Below are 20810 nucleotides of genomic sequence, written 5' to 3' on the forward strand. Positions count from 1 at the left end.
GCCACCGCCAAGACTGGCAAACCAAAACACATGGTTACTGCCTATTTTTTCATCTTTTTTAAATAACTGTGTCTAATTAATAATAATAAATACACGTCTATCTTTTAAAAATGTATGTCTAATAATTAATAATAAACATTCCAGGCAGGTCAAAACGTATCCTGCTGCACGAACAAATGTAGCGAACGCCGCCCCACCCGGTGGGGTAGCACTGAAGGTGAAGAGACCCCGCTTCTCCATCGACCATAACACCGGCCGCCGGCCCCGATTGGAACCCATCCCGTCTGGGTATGACAAACAATGTACTGTTTTATATGCACTTACGATCTTTTTCTTATGAAAATTAAGCGCTTTCTTATCCACCCCGTCTGGGTTTGACAAACTATATACTGTTTTATATGCACTTATGAAAAATACGCGCTTTCATACCCGCCCCATCTGGGTATGACAAACAATGTACTGTTTTATATGCACTTACGACCTTTTACTTATGAAATTTAAGCGCTTTCTTACCCACCCCGTCTGGGTTTGACAAACTGTATACTGTTTTATGTGCAGTTACAGCTTTTTTCTTATGAAATGTAACCGCTTTTGTAAAGGTAATACTTTTTTATAAAGTGGTTTGTCTTATATGCGCTTGCGACTCTGTTTTGTGCAATCTAGGTCGTATCTTCATGTTGTGTGGTTCAAATAAGTCGTTTTAGTTAGTTGCGGGTTTTTGTTGAGATATCGTCCACGTAGAGCCGAAGTCCGAAAAAAGATGAATGTCACCTTGATGACATTGTGATTGTGATGTTGATGACATTGATAAATCATTTTCGTTTTTTTTCGGACTTAGTGACTTTTCGCTCGCGCTTACGACCTTTTAAAGCCGAACTTATGACATACGACCCTTTTAACGACGACTTTTAACTCTAGAAGTGTGTTTATGGTATACGGTCGATATAAGTCCTTCATATAAAATATCGTGTTTACGCTGCATTATGTTGGGATACGATTTTTTAATTTCGTGTATCCATCTTGTAGCATGTCTATACATTGTTTTAAGTGGAGAAAATCCTTTTTTATTATGGATATTTTTTGTGTGTTCTTCATAAGTCCATTTTGCATGAACAACGTATGGACTCTTATGTAAAGATACGATGTTTGACTTTTGGCGTTTACTCTTTTCAGCCATGAAGTGTACTCTATAATTAACTATATACCATGCACATTTCTGAGCATACGACCCTTTACTTCTAGTGTTAGAATGACTTATGTAGGCTGTTCAAGTGAAGATACGCCCTTAGAATTCGATGGGGTATTTGCTTTTACAAGATTGTAAATGTATATAAAACGGTATGTCATTTAGAAACGTGGGAGAATTTCCAGTCAAGTTCATAAGCAAAGGAATTATCGACCATTGGACATATTATTTGCTACTTTTCACTAACATCTACATAGATGAAGTTTCTGAACTTGTCTAGATAATCTCCCATGTTTTTAAATTCATACAAAATATAATAATTTCGAACTTTCTGAACGCGAGTCGTATTCAGACTATGCTCAATTCACTGACGATTTTATATTGTTTTTATTAATTTTAAGTAAAGTGGCCCGAAATCGTTCTTTAGCTAATTAACACGAATTTGAAATGAAGCAATAAAACCCGTGAGAGATGTTAATGTTACCAGTTAGAAAATAAGTATGTTGTAAGTACCCCAATTGTAAAGTATTGTACACTCTGGCTAAGGCACGAAGCATCGTTGGATTCTGAACTTTATTTCCACTACATAAACTTCAAAATTACTCAAAAAATGATACAAAAAAATCTCGTTCCAAAGTTGCAAATTAATGTGCACCTTAAACAGTGGCGATAAAGTTCAGTATGCAATGAATGACTTGAGTAGTCTTTAGCCTAAAATTGCAAATGAAATCACCATTTTGGCCCACCATACTCAAAATTTTATGTCAGTGTCAAGGGTTGGGAAAGGGGCTAATGTTACATGACGTCTGTTTATATTGTATTTCACACTTTATAAATAATTCTAGAATCTTAAAACGCACATTGATAGGTCTTTACGAGACAAGTTTTTAATGTACATTTAAGGGTAGGACGTAACTTACTCAGGTGGACTAGTAAGGCCCTTGCAATGACTAGAGTGTTCAATTTGCAATATTTTTTATTCCGAGCAATTTTGTATGAAAACTTAGCGAACCAGTATCCCTAGGCCTCAGGTTTCCTTTCATTTACTCTTAGATTTTAATACTTGATATTTAATTTATGATGTCCACGTCCAAATTTTATGATAGTGACTTTGAATTACTATGTAATGAAAACGTGATGTGAGAACGATTTTTATCTATTACCCAAGTGTGCAGAAGAGTATAGGCACGTACACTACGCGTGCCTCATAAAACTTCGCTAAATGCTTTATCAAACACTTAGATTTAGAATGTATTCATTAAAACTTTAAACAAAAAAGCAATATTACATTATGACATTAAGAAATTCTTAGGATAGCAAGACGAGTTTCCATTTTTCATATAGCAAGCCAAATGACAATTTAATATAAAAACAACTACATAACATACATATAAAGAAATATTGCCTTTTAATCCATTGACATAATAATAGTAATCAGGAATTAATCGTTCCTTTCGCCTTTGCAAATATATTTCATGTGCCTGAGAAAAAAAGAGAAAACAACAAATATAGTGAGATTTTCGAAGCTTCAGTAATTTCAAAGTTTTTTAAATTGATAGTTCGTATAAAAAAAATGCTTATTTTCAAAGTTCTGTGTTACAAGCTGACATACACATTTACACAAATAAAAAACTAGACCCGAGATTTAGAAATTCATCACCGAATCAATCGTATGTATGGTTAAGGTGATTGCTTCGACTGGTAGCTTTTAATGCGCATATCAGATTATATTTGAATTGTAAGCACTTTCGGAGATAAACAAGCATATCAAAAATTACTTCCAAGTATATTATAACTGCGAATGATAAGATCACGCCTCATATTGAATGTTAACTTAAGTAAACATCGAGTTCGGGTCCAGCGACTCGCGCATGTACCAAAGCAAGATACCCACTCTTTGCTGCTTTACTAGACACCACTAGATGCTCTTGTCACTTGCGCATGTTAACTTGCTCCAGCTACATGCACCGTGTAAAAGCACCCTATCACTGAAAAAAAAATCGAATCGGTCAAGTTGCTCCTGAAATTAGTGAGTTCAAGAAAACAAACAAACCCTTCAGTCAGAAGAGTTATTATTATATTAGTACAGATGTCCCGCTACCAGTTGAAGCATTGACCTTAACATTGAATAAAGAATAAATAATGAAAGTTGCAACAATTGGGTAGGTGACAACAAATTCTATATCGTGACAAATTATTCATATTTCTAAGGAACATTTCATTTTAAACATTTTGACGTACCTAATTGGTTAAACTATTCACATATACATGCATACATATAGTGACATATACATTTTTATATGAATTTAGATATCATAATATAACAACAGTACCTTTACATTTTGATAATACATACAGCATGCAAATTCTTTTATTTATATATGTAGTTACATATTCGCTAGATACATAGATATTACATTTTATACATACATTTTTCACGTGAAATTCGACATTGTTTACATTAATATTACATTATTATAATTAGTCATACGCAATATCAGCTAAATTGTGGACTAAAAAACGGTTTATTCAAAGTAATTTTGCGATTTTATATTCGACATATTCAAGAACAAATAATATAATAACTGATAAAAATTGCAATGTTCATACACAATCAAAACAGAATTTTTAATTCTGTACAATTCTTCATTACACTTATAAAAACAGATTTACGATTCATAAATGTGCCTGTTCTACGATTCAGTAAAATAGAAAGAGATACACACGTGCACTTAATATATAAGTCATTATTGTATATAAATAAAATTACAATAGGAATTATATCAGAATAGTGAGCAAGTTTTAAACAAGTTTTATGATCAGGTAGTTTTCATGCCTTAATATTAATATTTACTACATATATTTAATAGTTTTTCAAGGGAAGTCCCTCCAGTAATCAGTGAAAACATATAAACCCGAGCCCGTATACAAGCTGTTGATTTGCATCCGTGCCATAGTCAAGGAGGTAATTATGCTAATGATTCTCGACCCAAATCAATAAAAAAATTGGTACGTAATTTTTTTTCTTTAATTTTTTTTCGGTATTCCGTAAATGTCATCTAGCCTTATTTAAACTTGGCGGGTATGTTACTGGCGTTAAAATCGTGCTGCACCCTCACACAAACGCAAACACAAAGCATACGCAACGATCACTCATAAATTTCATTCATAAAATGGGATTACTTCGGAAATACCACGACATTACAATGACAAAAAAAGCAGTGCATATTAGTTATTTCCCATCTATTGTAATTCCAATCGATTATTTATCTATTGTATGTCCTCCTCCTGAACTATGGCACAAATGCAAATCAACACCTTGTATACATATTACACCTTGTTCTAAAGGTATTTAGGCTTAATATGGAATGGCAAAAAACACCAATTCATATGGTTATAATATGCCTCACAATATATGTATGAAGTTCCTAAGGTGCGCCAACATAGACAAAAACTTTTCTATAAAGCCTAGAGGATAAAATTGGTTAAAAGAAAATACTTTACTACACTTTTATTTTCTTTTATTACCGATTTTAAAGACAGTTTTTGACAATTGTTTGTGATAAAGCGCATGTTATTAACTAACATCCAGTGGTCTTTGCCTAAAGAAAACATACAAACTTGGGTTTATATATTTATCTTTACAAGTAATAGCTTGAATAGAAACATGCTAGAAGTAGTTTTGCGTAGAATAGACATACATACATTTATATATATTTACATACCTCATTACTATATACTCGCGCCAGTTCGAGTGTTCACGATTTTTGAACTTTTATATCATCTATCAACCTGTATATATTATTACATTACGAAATATGTAATAATATTTATAAAAAAACACACACAAAGTGAAATTATATGTATTTTACAATTTAAAGTATAGCTAGTTACATTATAATATTGATATATTGACTCATACACCAATTGAATGCCTTCACAGGAATTTTTTATCTGTTGTAATTGACACGTCTAAAAAAATAGTACAATATTTGTCTATGCTAAAAAAAACTAAAATAAATAATTATAAAATACTGTGAATGTAACTGTTATTGTTTCATATGTATTTAATATGTAAGTTTATTTATATTCTTGCGGTAAACTTTATATTACGAAATAAAATAATTGGTCATTTCGCGCACATTTGAATTTCAGGGTAGTAGACACATTAATTCATAAAGTTTACATTATACATTAACACCCTAATTATTTCATGTTGTTTGTTAATCATAAATTAGTATCTAATTATCTTATATTTATTTATATATACCACGAAATATATAGTGTAGAAGTACAAAGTAAGATATTGTTTAAAATTGACGCCTGTATGTCGAACGGCCGCCATTTTTCCTAGCATTCAATAGTATACTGTTGTATATTCAATTTGTCACAGTGAACAACAAAAATTATAAAAAATAGTGCGATTTAAAACCAAAAGAGAACAATTTCGATACAAATTCGGTTTCAATACGCACTATTCACAAAATGTATGTCTTTATACATTTAAATATGCTTCCAAAACATGTAACACATATATGCCTTAGATCTGTAGTGAGATTCACATATACCAGTGTTTAAATAGTATCCATATTATAATACATATTTGCATAAATATATTAGATACATATTCATCTATATTGATACGCGTATATACATCGAGCACCGTTACTATTTAAAGTTATGCATTTAATACACACCTATATGCACTTTACATGTTAATCGCTAGTACTATTCTGTGATAGGTATGTTAAGATACATTTTTGTATATCGGCAACCCGTTGGAAATAAAGTTACGAGGGTCAAACTGAAAGTTCTTAGAAAATCAGAAACTGGTTACATTAGCCAGTTATTCGTTTTATTATATGTTTTATTGTAGTGTTAGTACGTCGAACACAGCATTTGAGTCACCTCCGTTAAATCTTTTAATCATTTTACGGCACCAATCCACACTATGGAGTTTTTGAGCCTCAGTCAAATTATGAGGTATCCACCAGGGGCAAAGCTTCCTGACCGCTTAATGTTCGTGGAGGATTTTGTGCACTTGACTCATAACGATGCCTAAGCTTGTCCGAATCTGCTGATAGGTCACTCTTCTATCAGTCTCTATCATACGCCGCAGAACACAGATGTTATCTTCAGTCGTCGCCGTAGAAGGCCGTCCCTCAGGTAAATCATCAGTGAGATTAGTGCGACCACGTTTAAACTCATTAAACCAGTTGTAAACAGTCGCACGAGATGGGGCTTCATCGTGAAAGGCCAATCGTAGTCTATCATAACTTTCTTGTTGACTTAAATGACATCGAAAGTCATAAAAAATCATTGCACGAAAATTTTCTCGTGTTAAATTCATGTTGACGTGACACAGACAATTTTCAATTTGCCGCCAAATCGTAAAACAAATGACAAATGAATTAAATATATACTCAATAATATTGGTAAAGAGTTGTATTTTCGAATTTTAGAATTATTTTTTTATTATATTGTTTATAAGTGGCCAGTTCTAAAAACTTTCAGTGTGACCCTCGTATTTGTTACTAAGGATCCTTTGCTGAGGCCTGGACAAATCCGATATATATCAAAATAAATATTATAACGAGCCTCCCGGCAGTGGTTTTCCCCACTCTCTGAGGGAACAACCTCCTGCACCGGGATAATTTATAATCCGTTCGGCCATTTTAATGTGAACATGTAACAAATACACACAATCACACACTTTCGCCTTTATAATATTAGTGTGGTATGCCGTCACGAGTCGTTTATTGTATCTATGACCTTCTAACGGGTTGTCAATACACTACAAATAACTGAGTACACTTACATAATATGCATATTGTTATCAGTAACGATTAACACGGCACACAGGTGGCTTAAATCTCCGACACTTTCCATTCTGCCATCTCGCCAAGCCTTAGGATACTAAACAAAGGTCAAAGTTAAACCTTCCATTTTTAACTTTTTACGCGTTACATTAATCTCCCTGATAGCTGTAGTTTTATAAAGTTATTAAACTTTTATACTGAGCTAAAGATTGTTTAAAAATATGTTTGTATGGCAATTTTACTCGTTAAATTGTAGCTGTGTAACTTCGGGTTTCAACAGCTTATCCATCTTTTGCTTTTCGATTGGATATTGAATTAATATTAATTATGTGAAATTTCTATCTCTTGTCGAAAACGGTAGATGGGTCGGTTATTGAAACCCGCATTAATTAAATAAGTCTTCAGCTTATAGTCGATCGTGATAACATTGTAAATATTAAATTAAGTGTATGTTTTCCGATGATTGCAGTGTCACATTCGAATTTGCGAAAAGGTAAATTATCTTACCGTAATAAGGTTTAAAAAGTAGTGTTTTAAACCTAAATAGTGTTATTACAAAAAACTTAATCATCCAGATGTTTAAGATTTTTTTTTCCTCGAATGTATCTTTCACTTGAACTTTTTTGTAATAACACTTAGGACCAATACCACCGTTAACATAACCGACAGTTTTCATACAACCACGGTTTATTATGAATTTTCATGTTCGAGTTTTAAAGTAAACAATGGTTTTAATAAAAACTGCCGCTTGCGTTCTCATTAAACTTGGGCCTAAAAGATTTTTCAAAAGTTCGAAAGTGATACTGTTAATGACATCATGATCACGGCCAACAAATGTGTAATCACTTTGGATTTGATTTTCGACCGATTTCACTAAATTGCGGATGTCCGAAGATACCACAATAGCCTTCGAAAATGACATTATACAGATTTGGAATTCATTATTAATGACTATATCACTGTCTTGTGATTTCTTGTGAATATAACTGACATTTAGTTCCCAACAATATAAGATGATTCTTGATTGAAAATAAAATATTCTCCAATGAAAGGTTTACATTTTTGAGGCCTTGCTCTACATATTTTTTTAATTGGACTGTATAATTTTTATAAGAATCTTAGTTTATTTTCTGATATTGTAAAAGCTGTATAAAATAGAATTGCTGTCTAAGAAATGTAGCTGTATAATATTTTCATACAAATTGCTTATTTTCCTAAAAACGATTACTTTTAATTAATAACATTTTGTGACTACGGGACAGAATAATTTAGGTACTTTTTTATTGTAAATAATTATCGACATTGTATCATATTAAAAAGTAAAGCTGATTATAAAAAAAATATGTATAAATGAATGATTGTAACTCGCCGATTTAATGCATGCAAGTCATACTTTTTGGCGGTTGTAAAATTTATAAGGAAACTCGATCAAAAAAAAAACTAAAAAAAAAAACATTTTGTATTTTTTCTGGGAATTGTACTAAGATTACTGTAACTTACGTAGGGTGGGTTGCACAGTGTTCCTAACCATTGGTTGGTTTGACCAATTGGCGGCAATTTGACGGCTGGTTATCGTTCAAACTACATGGTGCAACTCACCCTTAGTTCATTGAATAAGTTGGGTGCACTTCACAAATTATTTATATGTGTTTTAGGAGCGAACCAGTGGTACTGTCTCATAGAGTGACTGCGTAGCGCTTGCTTGATACGTATGAAGGTACATATATGAAGGAAATATATTCCCGGGTTCATGGAAGCAGCACTCATATGAAATAGTCAGGCTGCACACTGTGATACATTTAAGTTCATAGATTACGACGTCATTTTTTATTCGATTTCACATAAAAACTTCATGACTATCAGTTAATACTCATACGCTCAATTTTGGACGAATTGTTGCACGTCTACACTTAATTTTGTGTATATAGGCAAGGCACGGCTTTTTGAAATATAACCACTCAAGCGTCCAAGCCGCGCGGTGATTCTCGGCCCACCTGTCCGCGCATGAAATGTCAATTCCTTTTTTGCGACCAAGCGAGACTCTCTCAACAAAATCGATTACTACTGAAAAACTACAATAGCTAGATTCGAATAAAAAATACTCACGGAAAGCTAAAAGAACGTAAAATTTAATTTGATTAAAAGTAAATTACTTTAATTAATATTATAGGATGATAATAAAGTATAAAGTTGAGGATATAAAAAAAAAAAATCGTAATTTTTTTTATTCAGAGTTTTATAAGAAAAATATAGTGATTACTGGTAACAATGTTTTTTATTATATTAGTACAGGATATACTCTTTAAAATGATACCAATATCTTAATATAAATAATTAGTTTTCTGTCATGAAAAAATAAACAAAGTTAAGTGTTTCTCAAGCGGTCACTGGGCCTCGGGCGACGTAAAAATGTGACAAGATGGCCGACCGGCTAATAGCGTGTTCACACGACGAGGTTGTTTAATGAAACACGCATATTACTGTTCGGTATGTTTATTGAGCAAACATGTTTACTTTTATATAATTTTATTACATATAATTTTTTATTATGTTAAATAGAAAAAAAGAAAGCGGTTATTGGTATTACAGTAAAATAAATACACTGTAAAACTGTAATTTTAGGTATTTTTCATTCTTTGATAATGAAAAACGAAAACTAAATAAACATGCCATCACCTATAAGTAGATACATAAACAAAGCCAAAAACCACAGAACATTCCCAAATTGATCATAAAACGCTCCGTGTGAACAAACCATTATTTACGTTGTAAGTACATCAGTCCAAGGGGAGTCGGCTCACCAACACTAAAATCATGAATAACGTCTTAACATTTTAATCATTATAGACCCCATCTCAATGTATTTCGTTTGTAAATGGCCATTAACGTGCTAATAGTGAACGATTCTCGTATATTTTGCATTTATTTAACAAAAATAACCAATTAGAATACACTGTAAACAATAGAAAAGTATCAAACGATGATCGTGTAGTGATCGTATAACTTTTCCAACTAAATTATAGTATGTAAACGTTTTGAAATTGTCGTAAAAATACATATTTCGCAAAGGAAATTTCTTCACGTTTATTTTGATATAAAATAACAATCTAAATAAGGTATAAAACAAGAAACTTACCACATTTTTGTCAAGAGCTCCACACACAAAAAAGTCACTTGTCAAAAACGACGAACTGTCAGTTCAATATATTTTTTTATAAATTTATTGTTGCCATTGCACAGAAAAAATCACAACTCACGGATGACAAATTTAATAACGCGCCATCTAGTATCAATCAACTATATTAATACCACCTGGCTATAGCGCTGTACACGTTTAAACTGAACGATGTCGTTCGGATACTGTAGTCACCATGAACGCTTAAGGCAAGAATTTTTTTGGTGACTGTTATCACCTCGGACGCTTGAGTGGTTAAGACTAAGATTTACTAAATTACGGATTTTGGTCTGCAGCTTATTTGTAAATAAATACAACGACGATATTTGAGTGATGTATGTGAAATTGTAATATTTTCTATCCTGTAATTCTTAAAGGTACGTTTTGAATTCTTGAAGTCGGCCGCAGCTGCACTACTGGTTTGTATGCCAACAACACAGTTGCAGCCGACCGTAAGAATTCAAAAAGTACCTTTAATATGACTCAAAATTATGTAATATGAGTTGCAATTCAGTGAACTTAGCTTAAAATAGTACTTGGACAAATTGTTGTTTATATTCTATTCCTTAGTTTTTGTATTTTAGGGATTTTGCGTGGTTTATGGGAGTGGTAAATGGGAGATTTTGGCTTTTAAAATTGCCAAAATTTTACTCTCACACTGGAAAGTACGTTTGTCGATTTTTTTGCCAAAAGTAGTCTCATTTTCTTTAAGCTTTGCAAAATCCGAACAGTTGATTGCTTCAAAAACTGTAATATCATGTGTTCGTAAAACGTATTGCTTGTCTTATTTACGTGTATCTGTTTTACGAATAATATTTATACGTTTTTGATGCAAAAAGCTGTTGAATCCTTCCATTTTAAATAAACTGTATCACTATTGTACAGCATAACTCGACCCTGCCTTGCAAGCCTTTTGAATCTTCGTGTACAAGTATAAATTTCTTAGTCGTTAGTCTTGTAATGTGTTCAATCTAGTGTATTGTGCTAATATATCAGTCGCCGAAGGATAATAATGACCTTATGTAACTACAGGTCCATAAGGCAACATGATATAAGTACTCTTAATATAACCATAGTCTTTCCAAGATAGATGGCGTATCTATTCACATCTATATTTTGTATTCCAAGCGTCAAAGTTAGCCGCATACAACAAGGCTAAACAATTCATCGTTAGTTAAACTATTAACCAAATTTGTAAATATTTAGTTCAATTTATTAACCATAAGAATATTGTGATAAATAATTATATATTTTCGTCAAGTCTCGTAACATGTCTAGATAGTTATAAATAATCTGTACGTTAATATTAATTATTTGTAACATGAATGAATGATATATGAATATTTCAGTACCAATGTTCGCTATTTTCATTATGCGCATTGTAAATAAAAATATAAAATTATATTTCTTCTTTTATTCATAAAAACTCCCAACATATTGGTAAATTAATAAATACTGCTTTACTTATTTTAATGAATGAAAGTATTAACTGAGTAAACCATAATTATTTATTTTGAACTTTCTCATTTGGACTCTAATTTGCCGTAGTGTTACGTAATGAATGATACTTAGAATTTAGAACAATTGTTGATTATCAAAAAACTATGGTAATATGCATAATATTAAGACACAATTAATCTAGGAATGAAGTAAACATGTTAAATGAGATATAACGAAATTCTACGAAGAGACAGACAGATGCATTATTTTGAAATGTTGCATATAAAACTGCAATTTTGAAAGGTTATCCACAATTCAAATCGTTTGTAGGAGTAACTTACAAAAGTCCCTAGAAAAATTCGTGATGATCTATTAGTAGGATTACATACAAATCATACAACACAGTTTGACTATCCGAAAAAACCGGGATAGGTATCCGGACACCCCAATTCATCATCATCCTCCGAGCCTTTCCCAACTATGTTGGGGTCGGCTGCCAGTCCAACCGGATTCAGCTGAGTACCAGTGCTTTACAAGGAGCGACTGCCTATCTGACCTCCTCAACCCAGTTACCCGTGCAACCCAATTCATCAACGATATACTTAATATCGATATATCCTTCCAGATAATCTAGACGCTCTAACTGACCTCTAACTCTCTGACTACCAAGACACACCATTCGGCAAATATCAACAAATAGACAATGAAGCAGTTAAAATATCTATCAAATTATCGATCAGGAGATGTATATTGTATATTTGGTGCCAATAAAAAGCTATTTAATGTCGATATGCAAATCAAAGCGAGGAGGATCACAAACTGGTTCGGACCGCTAAGTCACGCGTCCTTGACTTTTGATGCATTCACAGGTCGATATGTGGACGTTCTTTCAATATATGCTTCTATACTAATATTAGAATTTTTTGTTTGTTTGTTTATACCCTAAAGTCTCCGTTGTAACAGCCTGAAAACGTCCACTGTTGGGCAAAGGCTTCTGCCCGCTGGGGTCATTTTCTCATACTCACTGCGTTGGTCATGACTGTTGGTAGGCGCAGTGTAGGATTTTTTTTTATCAATACTATAAAGACTAATATTATAAAGAGGTATTTGTACGTTTGTGTGTAGGGAACTTTGGAACATCATTTTAACTGCTGGTTTCCAAAATTCTTTCACTGATAGATAGCTACAATGTTCCTGAGTGTCATAGGCTATATTTTATCTCGGTAGGAACAGTAGTTCCCTCGGGACGCGGTTGCAACCACGATAAAACGGCTAGTTGGAATAATGAATCACTGTTTGGAAGCTACACTATAGGTGACATAGGCTATATTTTACCCGGGTACGGGAAGAAGTTTCCACGGGACGAAGGTGAAACCGTGGGCGAAAGTTAGTAACAAACATACTTAACATTCGGACACTAGCGATTTTGATTTTGCTATGTGGCCTTGGTTCTTCGAAGATGGATCTTCTACTTTCCAATCGCGGCACAAAGGTGGTATGTCAAATCAATAATAGTTACTATAGATAACAGTAGGTATCGTATTAACAGTTAGCCAGAATAATACTGAGTAATGAACCAAGGTAATTATGTCTTATTTATGTTTCCTTGTTTTCAACCGCGTGCTGGGGGCAGATACTAGGTATATCCGGATAAAAAATCTGAAGGGTTCAATCTCTGTCCATTATGTTCTTTCTAGTATTGTACTTGTGTTTGTTATTGATCCACTCAAAAATACTGGACCATTTTCGACAATTCTTTTTCCCGAGTGACATGGGCTATGATGTGATTTCTTCGGGAAGCTGGTGAAACTGTGAGAAAAAGATAGTATCAAATAAACTCATTCCTCCATTTATAGGAAGGACTAAAAGAACTTTTCCGTATTCTCCATTTATTGACTTATACACACCTCCATAAAAAATAAATTAAAATGGAATTGTACCTATTCAGATACCGGTTGACACATATAAAATGTAGGTAAGCAGGTTTTCTAATAAAACTTGCTCTATAAATATATATGGATTCTCATAATGTCACCTATCTAAAAATCTTTTCATTATTATTTGATGTTCGAAAAAAATATATAGCTTTTAATCTATGGGTAGGTACTGGATTCTTAACATGCCCAAGCCTTTTCCGATCTGTATTTTGGGGTCGGGTTCCAGGTTTACTGCTGCTTACCACTATGTTTGGCATTCAGTGAGCTCCCCTGAGGCGATGTGGGGTTAACTCGCTACCTCACTACCCAGTGGCAGGCTCTGAGGTCTGCGGGATCTAGGTACCCATATGGAAACCTACAAACTTAAAACAAAGTACATACAAACTTAGAAAAGTTGCCTTGGTACTTGCCTGACTTGGAATCGAACTCACACCCCGATACTCCAGAGGTTGTTCTTTAGCCACTGGGTCCAGCACTTACTAGAAGTTAAATGTGTAAATAAGAAGGAAAGTATCTTATTATTGGGATACTTTTAATAGCAATACAAGTCCTACGTTTCATGTATAAGCTACCTATATGACAAATGTGAAAGTTTTTATATTTCATATGTTTGGGTGTTTGTTACTCAATCATGCAAAAATGTAAACCTGTAAGAATACTGATTACAAAGAATCAACTAAAATTATCTGGATAGACCTGGTTTATATTTATATAATTCACCAAATATACGCCTATTTTTACAGGTTTCCTTCTGTCGTAGCCATATCCCAGATTTGATCACTCCATGAAATGCTCGATCATTTCATGAATCAAGTGTAGCAGGCTCTTTTATCTAGGTAGTTTATAAAAAAAACCTGCTTATCTAAATGTCAAGAATCCAAGTTGGGGTTTTATGAAATGCAAACATTCCCTGAAACGATTGAGCATTTCATAAAGTGACCAAATCTGCAGCATTGCTACGACATACCTACCCAAGCAGTATTTATTGACAAAGCAACGAAAATGAAACAATTTCGGTTATTGGTGGGCACACGCATATCCACTACCGGTTTTCAATATTTGCCGCGAAATCGGAATGACGTCACCTTTTGTTGCACAGCCATTTGAAACGGAACTCAGTGCTTATAACTGTTGTATTTTGACACCAGAACAAGTTAGTATATAAGTACAAAAAATTGATGAAAAATGTGTGCGGATAAAACTTAAAAAAGACTAGATATGGAATAAGCAATAATGCATTCAATGTTTGTATGTCATGTATGTATGTTTAAAACTTCTCCCTTCTATTCATTAAGTACTTGTGTTTTCATCAACTGCTCTAAAATAAGGTTTACATAATAGAAAATTACTGAAAAAAAAAACAAAGGAAAATTCTTCCATGCACAGCTGATAATCACCACTTGAAATATTAACTTAAAAGTAAATTTATATACTTTAAATTCAGTTGATATCTTAACCAAGGCATTTAACATGCCAATAACATAAAATTTTACTGTAAACAAAAAACAGTAGTCGATGCAACAACAAAGCGATTCAGCCGTCTAGTGGCGCCAGGGTAAAGAATGCTGTAACCTCATAAGGGAAAACGGGCATAAAAATAACTTGTATATAAATAAAATAAAACTTTAAATACATACTTACATACATACTTTACATAGCGTGCATATCGTACACCAATATCCAAAAGGGACTAACGCAAAAATCCAGTTTTATGAGTTTACATACCATCAAATTCCTTAATTTAATCAAAGTCAAAGTCAATTGTTTTTTTATTTCAAACTAGCTGATCCCACGAACTTCGTATCGTTTAAACCTTCCCTGGACCTCTACAAACGTTTTAAAACCAAGAAAAGCCAAATCGGTCCAGCCATTCTGGAGTTTTAGTAGGACTAACGAACAGCAATTCATTTTTATATATAAGATAAGATAGACCTTTGTAAGCTCTTATGAAACGTCACACTAGTTGCTCGGTCTCATGGAGAAGAGCCGGCTAGAAACTCCATAATAACCATTGACCAACAAAACAGTTAAAAAAAATACATTCTAGCTGCGTACAAAAATATTTTTTCTATACAGATCACTTCTGCACGCATAGGAAAGGAGGAATCAGTTTTACGTGTTTTCTGAAAAAGGTTATTATTTGGGTTAACCCTCTTTATATGTAGGTGTGCAATATATAAGCAAGTTTCCTTGTTGCTAAATCACTTGAACTTTGTCGACGAATATAAAGCTTACAGCGAATCCTCTCGCCTCATGACTAATCCGATTTCCATTGCTGTTTATATGTTTAAAATTTTATTTATTATTCCAATCATGTACTGTTATATGCTAGCTTTGTAAACAACTGTTAAACTGCATTCTTGTTTCACAATGTTTTAATATATTGCTCGATTATTGCACAAAATAAGGACGAAATTATTTTGATGTTACCTTCAGTATCATCAATTCCTCCTCTGTTGTAATCCTTACCTTAAAAATAGTATGCTTAACAGCGAAAGTAGCTGTATGTCTGTGTGTTAGCTTTCATGTCAAAATTACTGAACTGATTTAAATACATTACCCTTTTAGTCTAGAACCATCAAATGGATATAGGTTACTTTATGTATGTCCGGGTTTAGGAAGACAATCCTTCGGGACACGGATGAAACCATGCTTCTACAAATAAACTCTTTTTCAAATACAGTTGTTAAAGATATTTGGCAATTATATATCATTATGCTGTCTCACAGCTGGGCAAAGGTTTTCCTTTGGAATCCAGAAGTGACCACTTAAAGCCTGACTAATAAATGAGTTTCATATTACAACTTATTCCAGCTTTATTACTTACGCATAGTTACGTTAGATAATTAGGAAATGCGCAATAAATTAATTGGTGATTAACGTTTTTATTGTTTGAAAGTTTAGTGAGGTAATAAATAATTAAGGTTCCATTCTTAGAATTCTAATTGCACTTTGTTGCTTTGTGCGTCTTTTATGAAAAGTTTAAATGCGTCAAGCTTAGCAATAAACTGAGCCCTGAAAAATGGTTATTTTATTTAATTTTGATCTCTGCGCTGTGTTAATAAATGTGTTGAACATGCAGATTTCACATTAAATTAAAATGTACTTTACCTGACTGCCTAAGGAAATAAATGTGTTTTGGAAAGCACGATTTTCTGCGAATTTCCCACATTTGGGTAAGGCTGATAAACTTTGCTGCAAATATCTGATTTACTGGTAATCTTCAGTCGGAAGCTCGAAGCATACAACGAAGAAGCTATCTAGATTTTATCTATACTTAACATTATAAAGCTAAAGAGTTTGTATGATTGTTTGAAGCCACTAATCTCAGCAACAAGAGTCCCTTATTTGAAAAATGATTTCAGTGTTAGATAGCCCATTTATCGAGGAAGGCTATAAGCTACTTTTTATCCGGCTGTACGATGTAGTTTCCCCGCGGCCCGAGTGAAATTACAGTTTTAAGCTAGTATAAAATATTGCAGTTTTTAAATCCTAAATGATTCAAATTAAGTCATAACTGACACCTGCGAAGTGCTAACAGTTATGAACCTAGATAGCTAAAGGTTATGGATTTGTAAGGACTTATGTAAGAAGGCAATATTTTTGTTTATTTCTGCGCTCATCACAAGCAAAGCCTCTTTATAAATATTACGCACTTGGCTAAGCAATACTATAGACAGATAACTATATCTACTATATTTTATCTTTTAGTTTTGTACATTTAATATACTCATTCTTATGCATCTAAAAAGTACAATAGCATAGAACGTTCGTCGCATTTCCGAGCCATTATGTAACCGACAATGTCATCTTTCTTCATAGATGGTTATCAAGAATTCCTAAAACAAATAACTATATGATTTATAGAACAGGTTTCTTTTATTTTAATTCACAGGTATGAAGAGAAAAATTAAGCTTTTCTTTCCTGAGCGCGTTGAAGTCTTTCGTAGCGTTTCGTAGCGGCTACAACATACCGACAGATTCATACATATTTTAATATTAATATTAGCACACGTGCGTTTTACTTGCTGTTATGTAAGCTATAACTATTATCTATCAAAATGTCAAACTGGCTGCGAACCGAGAGTTAGTAGCAAGAGGCTGTATGTGGCATGATTGATGATGTCCTCGCGTATGGAGTGTGTATGCTGCAGGAGTGGTTCATATTATTCATATTCATATCGTTTATTGCATTCCACAAGTTTCACATGGTGTTACAAAAGCTTACAGCTAGGTACATTTGTGGACCCTGTTAGGGCACAGCAACATTTGGCATTTAATGCCAGTACATTTAAAATACTTAAAACTAATTCAAAATTTTTATGGTAGTTTTAAACATTAGGTATAATAGGAATAGTTATTTTACAATTAAAATTATATATTATATTTCTTTATATTTGTATAAATATATGTATATTAGGAAATTATTTAGATATTAGCTATTATAGTGTATTGTAGTGTGTATAATGTTTATGTATGACTAATATTTATTTTGTCGTTCATGTATTCTTGAATTGTATAGTATGCCTTTTTAGTTAGGATTTCCTTAATTTTATTTACATATACATTATACTTTGGTTCGTTTTTTATAGCATTTGGTAATTTATTATATATTTTTATTGCCATTACATATGGACTATTTGAATGTAATGTCATACGGGAAGTAGGTAGCATGAGCATGTTCTTATGTCTAAGTGATCTGGTTTTGTGTTTGTCTCCTCGGGTTGTGAAGAAGTTACTGTATTTCCTAACAAACTTGCATATTTCTAGAATGTAAATAGATGGTAATGTGAGTATTTTGAGTTTAATGAAGAAGGGTTTGCAGCTGTCAGTTTGTTCTATATTTACAATAATGCGAATTAATTTCTTTGCAGTGTAAATAAAGTAGTCGCGTCTGTGCTATTTCCCACAGTATTATGCCATAGCTTAGCCATGCGTTTGCATAGGCGTAGTACATTGTAAGTGCGGTTTGTATGTCTGTAGTTTTTCACTTCGCGGAGAGCATAGCTAAATTTTGAGATTTTTGCCTTGGTATTATTAATATGCGTTTTCCATGTTATATGTGTATCTATTGTTATTCCTAGAAGCGTAAAGTCTTTAACTACTTCAATTTTGGTACCGTTTATGGTGAAGTTAACTGCCAGAGGGTTTTTTTGATATGGGTAAAAAGTCATAATTTTAGTTTTTCTGTAATTTATTTCGAGATTATGTTGATCCATCCATTTAATTGTTTTATTGAATATTAAAGTCAGCTGATTATTTATATCACTATCATCTTGGCATGATGTTAGTACGGATACGTCATCGGCAAAAAGAACACTTGGTTCTTCCAAGGCTTTGGGCAAGTCATTAATATAGATTAAAAACAAGAGGCATCCTATTACGCTTCCTTGGGGGATTGATGCATTTATAATTTTTTTATTTGATCTTACTTTTACTATTTGTTTTAGATCATAATCGAAGTGCTCTATTTCAACATATTGTTCCCTATTTTTAAGATACGACTTGAACCACCTGTGTGTCTCACCGCGAACGCCAATTTTGTATAATTTATCAAGAAGAATGTCAAATTGCACTTTATCATATGCCTTGGTCATATCTAACAGGACACCTACGGCATATTTTTTGTCATTAATTATATTTACTACTTCCTGCATAAATTTGTATACAGCAAGGGTTGTTGACCGCATTTTCCGAAATCCATTTTGTCCTTCGTCAAAAATTTTGTATCTTTCACAGAAACTATATACTCTCACGCACATGGCCTTCTCATAGACTTTGGAAATCGTGGGTAAAAGAGCAATGGGTCTATAATTGTTCGGGTCTGTTTTTGAATCTTTCTTATAAAGAGGTTTGAGGATAGCCTTTTTTAAGCGGTCTGGAAATGTTCCATCATTAAACGATTGATTTATTAGATTACATAGAGGTAAAGCTAGTTCAGCTGCACATTGCCTAATTAGGCATGGAGGAAGTTCATCTACTCCGTGACTTTTTTTGTTCTTTAAATTTTTTATAATAGTGAATGTTTCTTTACTATCCAATGGTCTGAGAAAAAGGGTATTTTCTGTGGACACAGACGGGCCTTGCCCCTGGCTGGTCGATGGGTGATGGCTTTCTGCTCCAATTGATGCGAAAAAGTTATTGAAAACATCTACTACTTTTTTTGGATCAGAGATTAGAGTTTTATCAAGTTTTAATTTAATATTGTTTTTATCTGATAATCTAGTTTTATTGGTGCGTTCATTTACTATCTGCCACATGGCTTTAATTTTGTTTTGGGATGTTTTTATCTTTTTTATGTATTGTTGTTTTTTGGATGTATTTACTGCCGCTTTTAATATTTTCTCATATTTTTTGTAATAGGTTTTGATAATTGGATTATTTGATTTTAAACATAGTGTTTTTAACAGTCTCTTATTCAGGCATGATAATTTTATACCCTTGGTAAGCCAATATTTTTTGTAGCTTGTTTTTATTTTAATTTTACGTTTTGGTATGGTCTGATCGAGTATTTTGGTTAATTGTTCTATGAAAGCATTATAGTTCTGGTTGACCTCGTTATTTTCATTTATAATATCGTCCCAATTTATTGAATTGAGTTTAAGTTTAAAAGCTTCTATGTTTTTATTGTTGTAAAGTCGTTTTTCAGTGTACCAAGTTGTTCGCTTTTGAGTCTGTAAGGTTTTGAAACTTAGTGTTGTGCCGCAGTGGTCTGAGAAACCAAGTTCTTCTACATATGTACATAGTGGTTTATCATTAAAGTTTGTAAATATTAGGTCTAGGCAGGTGGATGTGGTTTGTGTTACGTGTGTGGCATGTTTTATGTGCTGTGTATATTTGTATTCTGACATAAGATCTAAGAATGTGCTACTTTTTAAATTACTTTTAAATATATCAATGTTGAAGTCTCCACCAATGATCACATTTAGTTTAGAGTATTTCCTGTTTATGTGGGTGAGTATTTGATTAAGTTGGTTATAAAATGTTTGTTCTTCTCTTTTATTCCAATACATTACCACTAGTAAGAGATTCTCTTTTGGTATTTCAATAGCGCAGACTTCTAATATATATTCTAGGGACATGCTGTTTATGTCGCATTTTTCTATGAATTCTTGGTGTTCTTCTAGTAGGATGCAAACACCGCCACCTTGTCGGTTTTCTCTGCAGAAGGATGCTGCTATCTTATATCCGTTGAAATGAATGATGCTAAGTTTATCTCGAGATAACCAGGTTTCAGTAATACATATAGCTTG

At 33.0% G+C, this 20810-nt stretch overlaps 1 protein-coding gene across 2 annotated transcripts in view; it reads left to right on the plus strand.

Annotated features, from left to right (window-relative positions):
• LOC110373873 (autophagy-related protein 9A) overlaps nucleotides 1–11584 on the plus strand; it is a 28437-nt gene extending 16853 nt beyond the window's left edge. For both annotated transcript variants that reach the window (XM_064036186.1, XM_064036192.1), the window contains exon 15: nucleotides 145–11584. In XM_064036186.1, the coding sequence (XP_063892256.1) occupies nucleotides 145–249 (105 nt within the window). In that variant the 3' untranslated portion in view covers nucleotides 250–11584. The remainder of the gene's footprint in view (nucleotides 1–144) is intronic.
• Nucleotides 11585–20810: the final 9226 nt, after the last annotated feature.

This window comes from Helicoverpa armigera, chromosome 1, assembly GCF_030705265.1.
Source record: "Helicoverpa armigera isolate CAAS_96S chromosome 1, ASM3070526v1, whole genome shotgun sequence".
Taxonomy (NCBI): Eukaryota; Metazoa; Arthropoda; class Insecta; order Lepidoptera; family Noctuidae; genus Helicoverpa; species Helicoverpa armigera.